We start from the raw sequence: 19,042 nt of genomic DNA on the forward strand, positions 1-19,042 counted from the left end.
CCTCAACATACCAACATCATTTTTTTATCATTGACCAAAAGGGTCTCCTAATTGAATAAATGATTTAGATTTTACATTTTTATTCATACGGCTACCTGGGAAATGACCCTTTGGTTTATTATCAAACAAGAAAATGTCATGTTTAAGCTTTTCCACAGTCCTTTGTTTATGTATAACCTTTTGGGGCCTAAAAGTAGACATAAAAACACGATTCTTTTTTCTTTTTAGCTTTCAGCATTTATTTATTTTTTTATTTGGACTACTGGAGAAACCATTTACAAATATGGATTTTTTTTTTTAATACTTTAATCTGCCAATTTAACACCCATCATGTGTTGCTAAAACCCCCAAAATGCCAATATAACAAAGAGATGACCTCTACTGTACTTAAGTTAATTATAAAATATATGGAACCAATATCACTAAAAACACAAAGATCATCAACTCTCACAAAATGCCAACACAAGAAACATGAAATCTTTGACTGTCTCACCCGAACAATGCCATATTCATTGCGAACTATCTCGATGTTGATCCCGTAAACATTGACAGTGACCGTCTCCACCGATGGGACCTGCACGCTGCCCTCCTTCAGGTTCTTGGTTGCCACCTCGAAGGCCGGGAGGGTCTCATCAACATGGCAGTTCTTTGCAAAGGTGTAGGTGCAGTTGCCAGTGAAGGTGTAGTTATGGCCATCAAAGGTGTAGTAGAGACTGCCCATGACCCAACAGGTGCCTGACGGTGGTGTTGTAGTCGTTGGTCCTCCTCTGCAAAATCCTGGAAACATTTTTGTTTATCCTAACTGTTGTGTCTATGAGATTTAATAAACAGGTTCAGTACACATCACACAGAGTCAGACTTCTAAAAACTCTGGCCAAGAATAAAATCAGCATGCATGAACTCAACATTTACACAAGTATATCCAGTTCTATTATATGAATCACCTTATAACAATAACAAAACAAGCATATCATTTAGCTCTTTGAATAAGGTTTTGTATTTGAAAATGTTTTATTTAAATGACTTAAAGGTGGGGTAGGTAATTTCGGAGAAACCAGCTCGAGTGCGTAGAATTTGAAAATAGACAACCGGAGAAAATCTGCCACTTCCTTACAGAGCCCCTCCTCCAACACACACGAATGTGCACATGACCAATGAGGGCACGAGATAAGTCTGTGCACAGATGGAAGGCTGACAGGCAGGTAGGCCATCCAGTTATTTTAGCCGGGCCGGCTAAAATGATTGGTCGTGCTTTTTACAGTATTACGGCTTCCACAGATGACATTTTTGTATGGATTTCTTGTCAAAGCACTTAAGATATTCATTGCTATCGGGATGTTAAGAGCATTCCATGGAATATAACACAAAGTGTATCTCGAGCCGGTTTCTCAAACGTACCTACCCCACCTTTAAAGCCTTCATAGGAGAATTGATGTCTTGCCATTTCTCTTTTTTTATTATTGATAGTGAACAATTTGAAATGCGGTCCAAGCTATTTTCTTAAGATTATTTTTGTTTTCATTTTGCTGTGACCTACTTCAACTCATATACAAATGCACTCAAAATGACTGAAATTACTCATTTATGTAAAAAGTAATGTATCATTATTTCGAAAGTAATTCTTGATAACTTACCACTCAGCAGAAGAGCTGAAAAGACTACAACAAACAACCCCATGTTTGTCAGTGGAGAGGAGCTAACAGAACAAAAGGAGGTATTAAAACCAATGAGTAAGCCCAAATAAACACTTTTAAAATGTTGATCTTTAAGCTTTTTATCATATTATATTTGTTTAAAAGAAATACATGTCAGGCTTGTTAAGGCACAACAAATGTAATATAAACAATGTAATAACAAGAAAAATAACAAAAAGCATTATTTCTCTAATCAGCATCTAAAAAAACAATAAAAAGCTGAGAAAATACAAATGTGCAGACAAATCTTTTAAAGAAATAGCTAGAATAGGAAAAAAGTAAATTGTCCTTATCATCCAATACTTCAGATATCCTAATAATTCTCACCTGAGCTGGTCCGCAGGCATTCAGGGCTACAGGTGCTGGATTAAGTACTTACTGACCTGTACTGATGGACCAATCAGATTCCTCTTTTTATGGCTTTTCCTAGAAGTGAGCAAACAAAACATTACGTGACACTTCTCTAAAGCCTTTGTGTTGCTGTGACTTGACGACTGATGATAATTGAATAAAGTTCACTATATGAAATATTTTCAGGTCACAAATGAACTATTCTACAATGAAAACCAATTCATAAGAATAAGCAATATGTGGTAAAAGAGTAAAAAATAATCATATTGCAGAATAACACCACTGTGATTATTATAGAGATCCATTTAATGATTACTGCGTGACTTTTGTTGTATGTGATTGGTCTGCTGGCTTTGTGCCCATCGATTTGACTTTACAGTGTTACATTAAAGCTTTCAACAGATATGATTGATCAGTTGACTCTGTGGCTGTTCACCACCTACAAGAACAATGGGTGGGTGTGAGTTGTTTGAAATGCATTTTTCTCAATGCTATCGTGACTAATCTCAAGGGGAGCTCCTTTATGCTGTCATGCCGGGTAGTTTCTACCCTGTGCCAGTGATATGTTTTGTGTAAGGGAAATAGATTAATATTGTATCTGATCGTTGTATTTAATCTGCAGGAGCACAATACAAAAGGTTGAGGCAATGTTTGCACATGTTTTTACTATATCAGTAGCAGTTGTTATACATTAATTCACATCTCAATGTTATGTGAGTGTTTTGTTTAGTAAAAGCAGTCCTGTTTTCAGCTCTGACAATGCATTTTTTTATTTCACATTTGCTCAACCCAAAAAGTTAAACGTGTTGACTCTTCAGTACAAAGTCACATGTATACAAGTCTGCTGAAATGTGGCTTGAAAAAATTCTCCATTTCAATATTTGTTCCAATTTGCTCATGAGCACAGTGCATTTTATAAATATATAAGGTTTACTGTAAGATTTTTTTTTCATAGCAACAAAAAAAGCACAGGATAAATGAATGATAGTTTCCTTCAATTAGTAATGAAAAACCTGTCCTGTTGTAATATTTAGACTTGTTTTCATGGGTAAAGAGAAATGATGAGACCGATAATGGCAATGAAATTAAACCATGGAAGTGAACAGTGGCGGCCGGTCCATAGGGGCGCTAGGGGCGCCGCCCCACCTCTTCCCATATTGAAAAAAAATAAATAAATAAATAAATAAAATTAAAATAAAAAAAAAAAAATATGTTTAAAAAAATATATATATTTTTATTTTTATTTTTAATGAACAAGGTAAATATTATATAATTGGTATCAGTAAAATGTATAATCTACAATAAAATCTCGTTTAAAATTGTGTTACGATGTCTAAAGTTACTGATAAGTCACATGTTTCCTGCCTGGCCTTGCCCATGCACCTTCTCTCGTCTGGGCGCTAAGAGAGGAGCTTTCAACCAGTGCAGCAGCAGCCACTAGCAGCTGACTGTTGCTATCTGTAACGTGTAAACTATGCCGCGAAAATATAATTTCAGCCAATCAGCGTCGTCAAAGATGACGGTCACCGGGCGCCAATGTCAGCGCCCAGTGCAGTCTGTGAGTAGTTTGGACAGTGACTCGTATCCGGTTGACGCAGTAGTTGATGGCTTCGTGTGCAGGTGGAGTCTCCGGACCTCGGTCCCCGCCTAATTCTGTTCAAGAGCTAATCTCCAATCCTTTCGAAAGGAGAAGTTTGGCAGATAAATTGTTGCTTAAAGACCTTGGACCGGACCAACCCGATTTGAATATATCGCAGCAATCTCGTGAAAAAGACAAAACGTATACACGAGGCTTCGCAAGTAGCTGGTACACAAAAAAGGCTTGGCTAGCTGGATGCAAACAGGTAAATGCTGTCTTTTGTTTCCCATGCTTGGATATCACTTTATATGTAGAGAGGAGGTTTCCCATGGTTGTTAGAAGTTTATTAATAAGTGGGCATTTATCACAGAAGTGATTATTCTGTCTCCACGTTTGTTGCATTGTCTGTGATGTATTTTCCAACGGTTATAGCTCCTGTTCTGTCCCAGCAACACTACACGGTTTGCAGCTCCACCACATTTTTGGTTTATCTTCGGTGTCGCTTAAAATCTGCTTCCCATCGGACTAAAACCTCCACGTAATCTGAAGACAGATACTTGAAGTTATTTAAACCTTTTGCAAACTTTATGTTCTTTCTTGCTCTAGCCTTGCCAGTTACATTGTACATAACACATATATTATCATTATGCTAACTGGTTGTTCGTGTTAGACGATGTAGCTTTTTCATTTCTGAGTTATTGCTATATGTAAATAAGCCTGTTTGTAAATAATCCTCAGAGAAACAAAGAAAAAACACAATTTATGACATTTTGTGCTGTGGTTATTTTTTTTAAATTGCATTTATTCACAGTTCAGTTTGAAATGCTGTAGTGACTTGTATTGAACCACTTAAATATTTATAATTAATGCTACTGTAAAGATGCTATTAATTTTATATCTCACATGCAGTTCACTGTAAAGCTACTTGGTGAAGGTGTTGGTTCATAAAACATGAACAGTTTTAAGAAAGAAAAAAACAGACTAGTTCTGAGAACACAAATTCCTGGTAAAGTAGTAGATGTTCAGGTTGATAAATAATATTTTCCACACTGAAGATTATGGAGGTATTGATCAGTCTTCTCATATTTTTAAGCCTCGATTTCTCCTTTCCCCCCCCCTCTAACATCACCAGAAGTCATCATTTAAGGGGTCATTTCTCGAAAAAAATGTGCGGGGGGAAACCCCCCGGACCCCCCGGGTAGGTCACTTACGGTACGTCAAGAGCCCCACCAAAAAAAAAGACCACCGGCCGCCACTGGAAGTGAACTACACTGCAGTTGTATTAGAGAATTAACTAACTAAGATAAAATAGTTGCACATAAAATTGCTCCAACCCTTCCTTTGTTTGGGACACAGGGTGTGAGCAAAAATCCACATTTTTTACTCCATTGTATTAAAGCCTGTCGGGCTTGTTAGACCTGAGTAGATAATGTGTTACAGTGAGGTGTCAGCCTTTTGTCCATAAATAGTAACGTAAAGCTCACTCGTGTTTCCCAACCTACAGTTTTTACCTCCTCAGTAATACATAAAATAAAAAGTCTTAAACTGCTCAATGCTCCACTGTGTTCAGCAGCTTGTCACTGTGTCTGTTTGCGGGTGAGGGGCAGAAAGTGTGTTGTGTTTTTTTTGTTGTATTTCTTTACTCAACTGCAAGAGAGAAGGACCAGACAGTTAAACAAAGAGCTGAAACTCTTTCACCTTGTCATTACATTGATATCAGAAAAGTGTGCAGATGGGCGGTGTAGTGAGATATTTTCTTTGACAGTAGGAATAACACATACCACTGTGTGATAATAAAAGTGTATTGGCATCAATGTACTTAGAGTTTCAGAAATATTCTCTTTTTTTTTGTTACAACTATTACTACATTAATGCATTTAAGGGAGCAGCTGGTAAAAGAGGAGTTTATTTTTTAACTGATTCTAATATTCCTAATAATTTTTTTATGTAAAATACACTTATTTTGAAATCCCAGAACCATTGATTAGTTACAGATATGATAAGCTGTTTCAAAATGCCTCTCCACACTATTTTCAGATCCCTTTATTTATTTGGAGCAAAATTGTTACGGTTTTTAATTTATGTTTTCATTTTCCACCTTTGTTTTGAAATGTTTTCCTCCTTGTGTCTTCTCTGTTCCTTCTTCCTGTGTTTGCCTTCCTGTCGTTAGTTTCCCTGGGCCCGTTCTCATGTCTTCAAATGTCCCTCCTCGACTCCCCTCCTCGACTCCTATCCTCGAGACTTAGTCCCGCCCACAGGAGATGCGAGCGGAGGAGCCGAGGAGGGGAACCGAGGAGAGAGGAGGGGAAGCAGCAGGCGGTTAGAGAAATGAGAACTCCTCTCCTCTGAGCGGTCATTTTAAAGAGACGTCCATTAATGATGACAGGAGGCACAGCAGCCCTCTGTCTGATGGACAGATGTGTTCATGACGACTTATAGATTTACTTTTAATTCATTCACAGTGCGGTATAATGAGACAACAGGCTACAGATGCGGACATACACACAGACACACACACATATATGTATATATTTATATAAATATATACAATTTCAGAATCAAACAGAGCACTCTCATAATAACGTAACACTATCAGAGACTGGATATAGTCATAGCTGTCATTGGCTGAGATAAGTCCGGCCGTGCGTCTCGACTCTTTGAAACATCTCTGTTGCCGGAAATGCATCCACGAAGGAGCCGTGGAGGACCCATCAGTGTATCCTCGGTTATAGCTCCTCCAGAGAGCCTCCTCGACGCTCGATGCTCGGTCCTCGATGTGCATTTAGAGAAATGAGATGTGCTTCAACATGGCGCGCTAAAATTCATTTCCGGGTCACTACCGGAGGACCGAGGAGTCGAGGAGTCGAGGAGGGACATTTGATGACATGAGAAAGGGCCCAGGTGTGTCTGATTGTTTGATTGTGTTCACCTGTTGCCCTTGTGTTTCTGCCTCCCTTACCCCAGCTGTGTCTTGTCTTGTGATTACCCCTCTCTGTATTTAGTCTTGTCTTCCCCTGTGTGCCTGGTCGGTTCATTGTTGGTTTTTCCTGTCTCCCTCCATGTTGGTCACAATCGTTTTTTCCCATGTTATCCATGCCATGCTTTTTTGTTCATCAGCTTTGTAAATAAAGCTAATTTTTTTGTTTCTAGACCTGTTACCTCTTTTTGTAGTCTGCAGTTGGGTCCTACCTTTTCCACGCTACCTAACAGAATGAACCGACCAGGCACACAGGGGAAGACAAGACTAAATACAGAGAGGGGTAATCACAAGACAAGACACAGCTGGGGTAAGGGAGGCAGAAACACAAGGGCAACAGGTGAACACAATCAGACAATCAGACACACCAGGGAAACTAACGACAGGAAGGCAAACACAGGAAGAAGGAACAGAGAAGACACAAGGAGGAAAACATTTCAAAACAAAGGTGGAAAATGAAAACATAAATTCAAAACCGTAACAAAAATAACCCGTTATCATCTGTACATTTATCTTACGTCATCTTCACTGAATATTCTAGCAGTGTGACATTCCATCAGACAACCGGTCTGCTCAGAAAGAGGGAGGGGGAGACATGTGAAGAGCATGAACTCGGGCTGAAGGGACAAAATCAGTGTGCAAAACAGGTAGACAGCAGAAAGCAGCAGAAAAAAGTGGACAGAGAGAGAAAGGTAAGGTGGAAACATGTCTCAGAAAGAAGAAAATCGTTTGTTATCACACTGCTAATAATATAGAGTGTACCTGGTTCGGCACACCTGTTTATCACTCTCTTTGCTTTCACTTTTTCTGCATCACACAGACCAAACTGCATCAATGAAGATCTACTGGATTTTAATAGTTTTTTGCATCCTGTTGTCCATGGCACTGTCAGTGTTCATCCAGGTCCAACAACAACTGATAATCACGATGAACAATAAGAACGAAACGTTTACAATGACATTCAAGAAACTTAATAAACAACTTTCAAATTTAGACAAGGTAAAAGTTGAGTTGGTCAGGCTGACTGTTTTTGCGCAAGAAGAGACAAAGGATCTTGAGGCTCAACCTGTTCCAGATGTGGATAAGCAGAAACAAGAAATTGACGCCTGTCGAGCTGAAAAGGTGAATAGTTGTTGTTGTGTTTTTGGTGTTTGCGTCAGCAGCTTCATTTACTATATGAAAAAGTGAACCATGCAGCCTTTAGAACACATTTGAAAAAACAATTATTATAAACACCAAGTGCTTAGTGAACACTCTGTTTGTTTATAACTTGTTTGTAATGATGTTCCTCACTCTTTATTTTGTATCTTGTCTTACTCTGTAAAGCACTTTGGGCTGCATCTTGCATGAAAGGTGCTATATAAATAAAGGGTGTTCTCTTATGGCCTATGCTTTCTTCAAATAACTCAGGTGAAATAATCCAATATTTCACAGAAAAAAGCTTTTAAAAACAAATGAAATTCCCTATTCATCATTTCCCAACCCTTTCTCTTGTGACCCTGTAAACATAGCTGCACCTCAGATTGTAACATGCATTACTATCCATCAATGGAATATGGAATAATATATCACTCACATGAACCATAATACTTTAATTTTTAGGTAGGATTTTAAAAACAGGACTTTTACTTGTTATTGAGTTTTTTTTCCAGTGTTGCGCTGAAACCTTTTTTATCTGAGTATTCTTCCATACCTGCCTGTTTTCCACCTGCCCCCTACACGTCATACAGCTTTGATGCTATTGTAGGGTTTACAAACCCACAAGTATTGAGTGTTTACTGACTTTCTCCCACACTATTGTAGAAAACCAAAGCTGATGAGCTTGCGAGCATCAAGCAGAAACACGCAGAGATTGCAGGTATAACACAACTCATGATATTTGGTGAGCTTCTATTGCCATCATGTGGTGAAATACAAGAATTACTGTTAAGGTTTGAATTTGTCCTTCTTTTTTGTCACTTAGCAAATTTAAAATCAGAGTCTGATGCCTGGGAGCAAGAGATTCAAAGCCTGAAATCACACATTTCGGGGTACAGGCCAATATGTGATCATGTCAAGAATGTCCCATTGGCTGTGTAAGTCACAAGTACACTATCAATTAAACATTTGTAAGACTGAACAGAATGCATTAATAATCACATGCTTGTTTCTTGTAGGAAATTATGTGGCACCAAAAATAAACCTGTCGATAAAGGAGAGAAGGCATCTTAGATCTCCACAACGCCAGTAATTCACAATTGATCCAAGTGTTAGGTTTATGATGATATTAGTGTCATTCCTGTTACTGCTGTATAAAAGGATAATGTGTTTTTCAGCTCAAATGTATAAAACTGCCAGTACATGGATAATACTTCTTCCAGTTGCAGAGTATAAAGAAAGAATAATTGGAGTTTATCAATATACTAAATTGATAGTGAATTATTATGGCTCATGTTACTGTTTGTATAGTTCTTGTAAGTTCTTGTTGACATATAGATACTTATATTAAATTATTAGGCTTTTTGTCTGTCCCTTCAGTGTAATTTCTCTTCATCTTACAGGTTCATATATTGCTGTGTCTATGAAAGGACAAAGCATTAAGCTCTGTTGGAATTCAGCATTTTTCATCTAAATGAAGCATCCATTACAAAAACATTGAGGTTAACATGCAAACATCAAGGTATGATATTTTCGACCATGCTTTGAAATAACACATCAAGGGAATATAGCGTCTTTACATCTCCCAAATGTGTTCAAGGCGCAGGTACGCCATTAGTGAGCTTTAGTTACAGTTGAAAAGATCCAGGCTATGTTTAATGCGAACCGGCTTTAGGCCCTATACAGTAAGTGGAATGTAAATTGGAATCATACAAAATTGTTTTGACATAGTAACTCTCTACCCATCTTGATTTCAATCATCCTATATTTGTCATCACATAATTAGCCCTACTGAACATTTTTTAAGAAATACTTACTCATCAATTTTGACTTCCAAAATGCTGCACTTGAAGCTCCTGGAGTGATTGTGACTGACAGTAATTGGGCCTGCAGCTTCTCAACTGTTCCTGTTAGGAGGTACAGGTGTAAATGTGATAGGATACCTGCCACTTAAGAGCTTGTATGGACCAACAAAGGTGAAATGTGATCTAACACAGGGGGTCTGAAGTGAAAATGGACCTGTTCACAGGCAGGATGCTGTGGGCTGCTCCGTGCATGTTTACAAGTCTGTATTTACTATTAAGTATCCGGTGAACATAACAATTACCCCAAACACTGAAAGCAATCTGCAGAAAGGTTGTGCAAATGTAATGTAATTTTGAGATGCTAATCTCCTTTGAATATTGCAAAAGAGATGAGTTTTCCTGTTATGTGTTAACATTTTAACACAATCATTTGTCTATACAATGTTTTTCAAATTTCAATCATTTGAAATAATAGATACGTAAGTTACGGGTCTTCTCTGTGCCCTTATCCTGTGAAATACTGGGCCAACTGCAAATACAAAAGTTGTGTTACACCCCACAAAAATCAAGAGGGCCCTGCGAACCTTTGGAGACCATAACTGGGGGTCACGACACAAAGGTGCATGAAGTCTCTAATAAACTTTTCAATTAAGTCTTTTAAATGTGCAGTCAATCATTTGTAGCTTAAATGTAAACATAGACAATTTGTTTACATAATCTGCTTGGTGTCTGAGCCTTATTCTCAAGCTTCAGATAGTTTATGAGGGTTCCCTATTTCACATTATCTCCATCGAATCCAAATAAATAGGCACATTTTAAATGTGACACTTTAAAGTAGTTATTTTAGTTTGTACAGTAATCAGTGATAGTGTCTGTACCATGGGTCTAACAAATAGAATACGGACTTTTAACACTATGGCAGTATTTTTTAATAGCACATCATTTAAAAGTGTATGCTTTCAAGATGGTTGTTGGGAAAAACCTTTGGTAAAATTATGAATAACAGTCAGTGTATCAGAGGAATAGCGAGCCTGACAATACACTTCTCGCATGCACAGCACAGTGGTTTTCAAAGAGGAACCGTGTTTCCGGTAATGATAGCGCTGCGCAACCGGACCTGCAGCCGCATCACCACCCGGGACTCTTCCCGAGGAGGGAGGGCTCTTCTACCGGAGGGGGGAGGAGGAGTGAGGTAAGTGGACGCAGTTATGCCAACAAGCCGATTATTGAAGGCTACTGAGCCCTGTCTGTCAATTTGCGTCCGTCCTCTGATGGTCATACAAAGGGAGACGAAATACATCTGCGGACCAAGTTTTCATTCTCTACGTGGAGGAGGCCCTATCCAGGACAGGAAAGTACTTTTTTTACGCTGTAACTTTTTATGGATATATTATGTGAAACTCGGGCTGGGAAAGTCACTGTTTCTGTTATACATTATTTTGAGACAAAATAGTTGCGGTAGTAACCCTACAGAGTTCTGAAAGTGACCTCCCTTTACTTAATTGTGGTTTTTTAGGTTCATTTGGTGACACTGTTTTTTTTTTTTTTTGTTCAACTAGTTGCACGGAATTTCATTTTTTACAATCTGCTTGAAAGGATAGCTATTTTTCTTAATGAAGATAGCAGTGAAAGAAATCTGATAAATGAGCAGCTGCAGTTACATTTAACAGTAAGTTCAAATCAGGCCACTACAAGCCAAATCAACAGCAGAGCAAGCTTAGCCTTTTTAAAAGTTCAGTGGAGGGGTAATGAAAATGACAAGCCTCTCCAGGAGTACAGATGACCAAAGAAACATTGGTGAGAGTCCATCTCACATACCTGAGAACCCCAGGTACCGCAGCTGGGGCAGCATCCGCTTCTCGAGATGGAGAAGTGGCTCCCAGAGGGCGAGCCCTCCTGGTACCCCCTCCTCGAAGTCAGAGAAGAAGGCGGATGTGACCAAGACGCTCTTCTCCTTGGTTCAGACTCACAATGACGACTACACAGCAGATCCAGATGGCCTGCTGGAAACCAAGGAGGAGGGCAGGGAGGGCGAGGAGGGCAAGGAGGGCGAGGAGGGCGAGGACGTGGGGCCAGCAGAAGACGAGTCCAACTATTTCCAGAAGCAGTTTGGGTCAATGCTGCAGCCCGGGGTCAACAAGTTCTCCCTGCGCATATTCGGCAGCCACAAGGGTGTTGCAGCTGAGCAGGCCAGGGTCAGGAGCTTCGGAGTGTGGATCATCCATCCCTACAGTGACTTCAGGTAAACATGAGGTTTTCTTCACAGTCACCCCCTAATTTCAATGCTGTGTGTGGGAAAGTTTGTCTACATAAGTTTTTCATTAAAGTGGAAACAGACAGCTTTCCAACTTCCCGCTCCTCAGCGTTTCCAAGTAATATTATTGTTTGTGACACAAAACAACTTGCGTTTTGCTCAGAGCGTGGCCACTAGTGACAATAAAGACAGGACACACTGCATTTGGATACTCTTTGGTAACTTGGTATAGCTACTGATACATGGAACACACAATAACTATACTCTTCTTGTTTTCGTTGTGCAATGTTTGACACATTTCTTACGTGCTGTCAATCGACCCTTTCCCTGGAGAAATTGTAAACAGATTTGCATGGTGAAAGTGAGGATTATAGTAAAACAAGCCAAACGCAGATGGTATTTTTATTCAATCAAGATGACATTATAATAATGAGTTAAAAGCAAAAATAGATATATATTGCCACTTACAAATTGACAGAAATGCAATTTTGTGCACTTGTCAGTAGACAGGATTCTCCAATTTGTCATATATTTTTTACATATTTCCCTTGTTTCATCTGAACAGCCTGCAATTGTGTTCAGATCCAATTTTTCCAAGGGCAGCCCGCAGCTGACGGTCCATAGCACATGATAAGGCGATGAAGGGATTTGATTAGTGATACAGTATATGGGGCAAGATCATCTGGATTAATGGTGCCACTGGTAACTCCCTTTCTCCCTGTTTACCAGGCAGGAGGGAGAACTAAATTCATTGATCCAGTAAATCCAAGTGATATTTTGGGTTTCATTTGAAAAACATCCAATCGAGGCCGTATTCCGGCCTCACTTCTCAAGGATTTATCAGATCATATTTTGGGAAAGTGTCATTATAGCAGCCATGCTCCAAGCAATTTGTGTGTGGGGGCACTTACAATAGTCACTGTCAAATTTAAACAACATTTTAAAACATCAGGCCTGTGCCAGACAGAGAGGATAAACCCGTGCAGAGGGATTATTGCCCATAAGAATCCCTATAATTCCAATCTTGCTCTATTATGCAATAATACACAGACAGCTGAAGGGGGGATTACCAAAGGCCTGCTCTCCTTAAACCTTATGGTCCAATTTACACTTTCAAATGGATGAGTTCTCATAGCACATTTTGGTGCTCAGCTATACTGTAGAATGAGACAAGAAAGAGGGCCAACAAAGGTCAATCACTTAAATACAAAGGAGGGTGTTAGGATTGCATTATATGGAACTAGCTTTCATCCCTAGGCCTCTCGTCAGATCTTTTATTCTTCCTAAACAGATTCAATCCTGGATTTAGATTCAACATAAAATGCTGTAAAACCACACTCCTATTTTCTGCTCTACTCCTGCTGTTATTAATAGCTGAAAAGTCTAAAAGGTTTTCATTCAGCAGAATTAACTCCGCTTCTCACTCATACTTAAGCAAACACTAATCTGCTGCAACATGAGAGGACGTGATAAGTAGTCATGTAAACCAGCGTGTAGACACTGAGGACACGGGCGCGAGAAATTGATGAAGGGATAAACGTGAATGAGAACGAGGAAATCACCTATAAGTTCCTGTTTCTCTACTTTGACTGGCTCAAGAAGATGTTCTTTTTTTTTTAGAGGGTACATATTGCCAATACCTAAAAGTATAAAGGCCAGGCATAACCCTAAAAAATGTGGAGCTTTTATATTTTATTTGGCCAAGTCCAATGGATAAGAATAAAGTTGAAATACAAAAATAATTAAGTTAAACTGTCATTATATTCAAGTAGTAGTGCTAGTTTTGTGTGCTTTGGTTTATTCTCAGACTCGACATAAATCTAGAAATGTCAAGTTTATTCTCAACATGAAAAATGAACACATAAATTAAGAAAATCGGTCTCCTTTGATTCACTCATTCTTACAGTGAGTCATTTTTCACCCTTATCTTTGGCCCTAATAGTCTTCCGTAGATCAAAAATACTGTTTCATATTCTGTTACTGTGCCTCTGTAATGAAAGAACAAAGTGATTGACACTTGATGGAAACACTCTGTAAGGAAACCTACACCGTGTACTGTTTGTGTATAACGAGACACTGGACACTAAAAGGAAAATGTGGCTTGTATGACATGAAGCAGACAGTGATGAGTGCAGCAATGTGCAGCGAAGACATCTGGGCTTCCAAATCCTGAAAGCAGCAGACTGTGACGGACATTTCCAGTAGCAGTGACGTTCTCTTCATTGTCCTCATGTTGAGCTCGATGAGATAAACACCATTCATTTTTGATGAGCTGGGGTTCCTCCTTCCTGCAGGAACTTCTGATGAGACTTAGGGTAACTCTGAAGTGGGTAATTCCCTCGATGCATAGCAATCCTCCTGATTGGGCTCCAGGTGACATGATAGCCATTTTAAGTTCTTTAACTTCAGGGAAAAGCTTCAATAGGACTGGAATGACGGGAAAACAGCAAATACATTTTTGCTAAGTAGCACCAACTAAAGCTCAGCGTTTAAATATTGTATATTTGATTGCAACAGGAACATGTTATTCTATTTGATATGAACACTACAGTAGCATTGGAATATGCGTCTTCACAGGGACCATATACACTGTGTTTAGACATTGTAGTTAAGAATACCTGTCCACTGGTAAAAAAAAAGTAGAAACTAGAAAACAAAAGCCAAAATGGAAAACATAATTATATGTCCATGAGAACATACCCAAATGAACATCCACATAGTAGATGTAAGACCTATAAAAAAAACCTTCATTGTGCATTTTCAATTGAGTTGTTAGACAGTTCAATAGTTCTGCTATGTGTGACTCTACTGGTGTGCTGGTGTTTTGTAACAAATTCATCAAGCAGAGCAGGATCATGACCATGTAGGCCTTAAAAAATAACGTGTGATTTAGGGAGTTAGGGCTACTAGGCAACTAGCCAAACTAATCTTAAATCTCTCTAGCTGACAGTGTACTTATCCGCTTCTCTAACTCTTTGTAAGAATGTAAGTAAGCATATTTCCAAAAAATTATATATTTCTTTAGATTGAAATCCTGTAACTTTTAGAGTCAAACATTGTTTTTTAACCGTTTTTTTTTTTTTAATCTCTCAGAGCAAATGCTCACACCCTGCTAACATTCACTTCTGAAATGCATGTGTTTTGAACACACTTTAGTAACTGGTGTGTCTTTATCTAGTGAATGTATGGTTTGATATAAAGACACACGTCAAGAGCTGCAGTAAAACAAACATAGTCTGCGTGATCAACAGACTCCACAACAATTAATTCACTCATTATGTGAACAGATTTCACCATAAGCCTCATGCTGCCTGCAGGGTGAAAGGCCTTTACCCTCAGCAAAGGTCCCTGCCCAAAAGCACGAACCTAACATTATTACTGGGATTCATTCATTTGAAACACAAATGAGCCAGTAAGATTTGGTCCTGTGTCAACAGGGCTTTCAGCAAGTTTGTTAGACTTTGTATATATTGTACATTATGTAATAACTATTTATGTTAACCTGCAATAGAGAAACATTGATTTTTATATTGTTTGTTTTATTAATGTGTGATATATTTTTTTTAACATTATCCTTTTAAGAACAACATCATCTGTGTTCTTATGAGTGTATGTCTTCGTATATATCCAAAATCTATTTACATCCATACACATGCTCTCATCCTCATTTATATACAGTAGAAACTGCAGTCTTGTTATGAGCAGAATTTCTTAGTAACTACATTGAGTGTGAACTTGATTGCTTAAATAAGGAGAAAAAACTCAACTTGTAATGTCCTTTGTAAACACAACAATTGTTATGGAGCGATGTTAATATTTAAATGTACAGTGGACCACTTTTCAAAGAATGTATCTGTGAGCACTGGAAACTTCGGTTTTTGGTGTAACATGCTGTCCAGTTGGCGACTCATGCTGACAGATGATTATGGACACTGGATCTACTCACAGTTTTACATCTGCACAACCTCAACGTTTCACCACTCCTGTTCTGTGCAGGTTTTACTGGGACCTCGTGATGCTGCTGTTGATGATGAGCAATCTGGTCATCTTGCCGTGGGGAATCACCTTCTTTGAAGACCAGAACACCATGCCCTGGATCACCTTCAATGTCCTGTCTGACACTCTCTTCCTCATGGACCTGGTTTTCAATTTCCGTACGGGCATCCCGGTAGAGGACAGTCACATCACCCTGGACCCCAAAGAGATCCGCATTCATTACCTGCGCACCTGGTTCATGGTGGACTTCATCTCCTCCATCCCTGTTGACTACATCTTCCTTGTTGTTGACCTGGAGTCCCTGCAGGAGTCGTCTGATGTGTACCGCACCGCCCGCGCCCTCCGCATCGTGCGCTTCACCAAGATCCTCAGTCTGCTGCGTCTCCTCAGACTGTCTCGCCTCATCCGCTACATTCACCAGTGGGAGGAGGTAAAGGAAGGATGTCAGACACACCACACAATGACATAAATAACCGTACATGTTAGAAATTAACAGTTTTTCTCTTCACCAATTTTTCCCTCTCAGATTTTCCACATGACTTATGACCTGGCCAGTGCTGCGGTGCGAATAGTCAACTTGATAGGCATGATGCTGCTGTTGTGCCACTGGGATGGCTGCCTGACCTTCATGGTGCCGATGTTGCAAGACTTCCCCCCAGACTGCTGGGTATCCAAGAATGACATGGTGGTGAGTACATCTTCATTTAAACATACTCACATGCATACTTTATGATATTTGTAAACCTGGAAAGCTATTTTCAAAGCTGTTCCTAATTATGGGGAAATAACAGTTTCATTTACATCCAATAAATACTCTTTCTTTATACTGTTTGACAAACAAACTGAATTTTGGGGGTTGAACCAGGGAATTTTTCTTTACATGGCATGCATACCCATTTAAGGCTCACCATAAATTCCTTTATTCTCCTTTTGACATGGTCAGACCTAGCTCTTTTGTCTGGTGCTAAGCTACTGGTTGTTGCACAGTGCATTTCACGCACAGTGGGCAATCATCTCATGTAATTCGCGGCAGGAAAGTGAAGGAACAAATGCATCAACTGTGTTTAATATCCATATATTTAACACAAAATAACATTATTCCAAGGAAAGGTTATCTGTAAAATGCTCTTACTTAAGCTGCATACTTTGGCCTCTCGTTACCTATTTTAATTATGGTTTTAGCCAAATAAATGTTCTCATAAAAATATGACTGTACTTTCCTCTTGTTTTTTTTTACAGAATTCTACATGGCACCTACAATACTCCTATGCCCTGTTTATGGCCATGAGTCACATGCTGTGTATAGGATACGGGGCGCACGCCCCAGAAGGCTTGACTGACGTTTGGCTCACCATGATCAGCATGGTGGTGGGGGCCACCTGCTACGCCATGTTCCTGGGTCATGCAACTACCCTGGTCCAGTCATTGGATGCATCACATCGCCAATACCAAGAGAAGGTAATCACTTCTGCTCTGTAAGGATATGATTACCAAGCTAAACACATTTTGATTTGTGCACAATATGTCCCAGGAGCTTCAGATAGAGGATAATGTGATCATGACTTTGAGGTTTAATTTCACAGTCATGTTTTGTATTATAAGGTTGCTGTCTTGCTCGTATTTGATTCATGGAAACTCTCCAGTAGTGCCTAGAGAATATGTGTGTTATCTAATGAATTTTGTGGCTTCCCTGTGATCCTTTACTGGGGATTTTCACAGGATAAAGCTTCACAGAAGAGGGACAAACCATTGTTGTGGATAACTGTCGCTAATACCCATTACAAATGAGTTTGTAATCCACTTAAAATTGGAAAAAAACTGCAAAACGAATAGAATGGAGGCATAACGATTATACTAATTCCAAAAACACATGGTACAAAATGTGACGAAACGTGACATCTGACATCAGCTCTGTTCCGTGATGAAGGTCAAACCTCTGTGTGTTTGTGCAAATGTTTCCAGTATAAGCAGGTGGAGCAGTACATGTCCTTCCATAAACTGCCCGCGGACGTAAGACAGAGGATCCATGATTATTACGAGCAGCGATTCCAAGGCAAGATGTTCGATGAGGACAGTATCTTTGGAGAGCTCAGTGATCCGCTGAAGGAGGTGTGTGCTTCATGAATACTTTAAGTAGATTTCCGGTTTCTTGCTCTCCTTCTATTCCTATTTCCTTCCTAAATTTCTCAGTACCACTTATCTCAATGTCTTCTCTTTCTCTCCACCATGCAGGAGATTGTCAGCTATAACTGCCGTGGGCTTGTAGCCAACATGCCACTGTTCGCCAACACTGACCCTCATTTTGTGACAGTGATCCTGACCAAGCTGCGTTTCGAAGTCTTCCAACCTGCAGACTTGATCATAAGAGAAGGAACGCTGGGTCGTAAAATGTACTTCATCCAGCACGGCAGCGTCACTGTCATACCACGTGGCAGTAGGGAGATTACGCTCAACGATGGAGCATATTTTGGAGGTAAATCATTTATAAATCTGTTCCCAAAGCTGTCCCAATCAATAGGAGGCTCTTTGAATGTGGTACTGTGTTGCTGCTCTCCGTTGTTAACGGGACAAACTACAGGTAAATAGGGTAAATCATTCAACTAATATATATCACTATGAAACCTGCCCAACTGCTACCTTTTAACAATAAGTCATTATGTAAGAACTAAGACATACATTGATTTAGAGCTGAAAGAATTAGTAGATTCATTGATTGATTTATACACAGAAACATAATAACTTTTTTGATGAACCATTAGTCATTCAAGCTATTTTTGAGCAGTGAAGAATCCGGTAAACAATCCAACTACACTAATTGGCTACTTTATTGTAAAATGAATATTAGTCTTTTTTGAGGATAGTTAAATGAGAAGACTCTTTTCCAAACATCAAACTATGCTTTAAAGGTTAAACCTAAACCTATTTCTTGTTTCAGAGATCTGCCTTCTGACCCAAGGACGACGCACGGCCACTGTGAAGGCGGAAACATACTGTCGCCTTTACTCCCTGAGTGTGGACAGTTTCAACGAAGTCCTGGAGGAGCATCCTCTGATGAGGAGGGCGTTTGAGAGCGTGGCTGTGGACCGCCTGGACCGAGTGGCTCACAAACTCAGTGTTGAGCCACCTTCAGATGAATGACTTACTCATTACCAAGAGAGAGAGACTCCTGCCTGAAATGTGGAGGATATTTGTCTCGCTTTGACTGAACTTGACCACGATACAAAGAAATCTTTGATGTACATTGTAACA

General features: G+C 39.4%; 1 protein-coding gene across 1 annotated transcript; it reads left to right on the forward strand.

Moving 5' to 3' along the window:
* The first annotated feature begins 11,624 nt into the window (after positions 1-11,624).
* Positions 11,625-19,042, forward strand: hcn3 (hyperpolarization activated cyclic nucleotide-gated potassium channel 3). Its single transcript, XM_034125107.1, has 7 exons — positions 11,625-11,785; positions 15,794-16,223; positions 16,320-16,481; positions 17,033-17,251; positions 17,756-17,902; positions 18,026-18,266; positions 18,729-19,042. Exons 1-7 carry the CDS (start codon positions 11,661-11,663, stop codon positions 18,929-18,931), a joined length of 1,527 nt encoding a protein of 508 aa, XP_033980998.1. The 5' UTR covers positions 11,625-11,660; the 3' UTR covers positions 18,932-19,042.

This window comes from Trematomus bernacchii, unplaced genomic scaffold (assembly GCF_902827165.1).
Source record: "Trematomus bernacchii unplaced genomic scaffold, fTreBer1.1, whole genome shotgun sequence".
Classification (NCBI taxonomy): Eukaryota; Metazoa; Chordata; class Actinopteri; order Perciformes; family Nototheniidae; genus Trematomus; species Trematomus bernacchii.

Bases quoted from the DNA above. Each gene is read 5' to 3' on its own strand.
- hcn3 (XM_034125107.1), top strand. From the start codon at position 11,661: ATGCTGCAGCCCGGGGTCAACAAGTTCTCCCTGCGCATATTCGGCAGC. The intron at 11,786-15,793 runs GTAAACATGAGG...TGTTCTGTGCAG, and splicing joins CATCCCTACAGTGACTTCAG to GTTTTACTGGGACCTCGTGA. The intron at 16,224-16,319 runs GTAAAGGAAGGA...TTTCCCTCTCAG, and splicing joins ACATTCACCAGTGGGAGGAG to ATTTTCCACATGACTTATGA.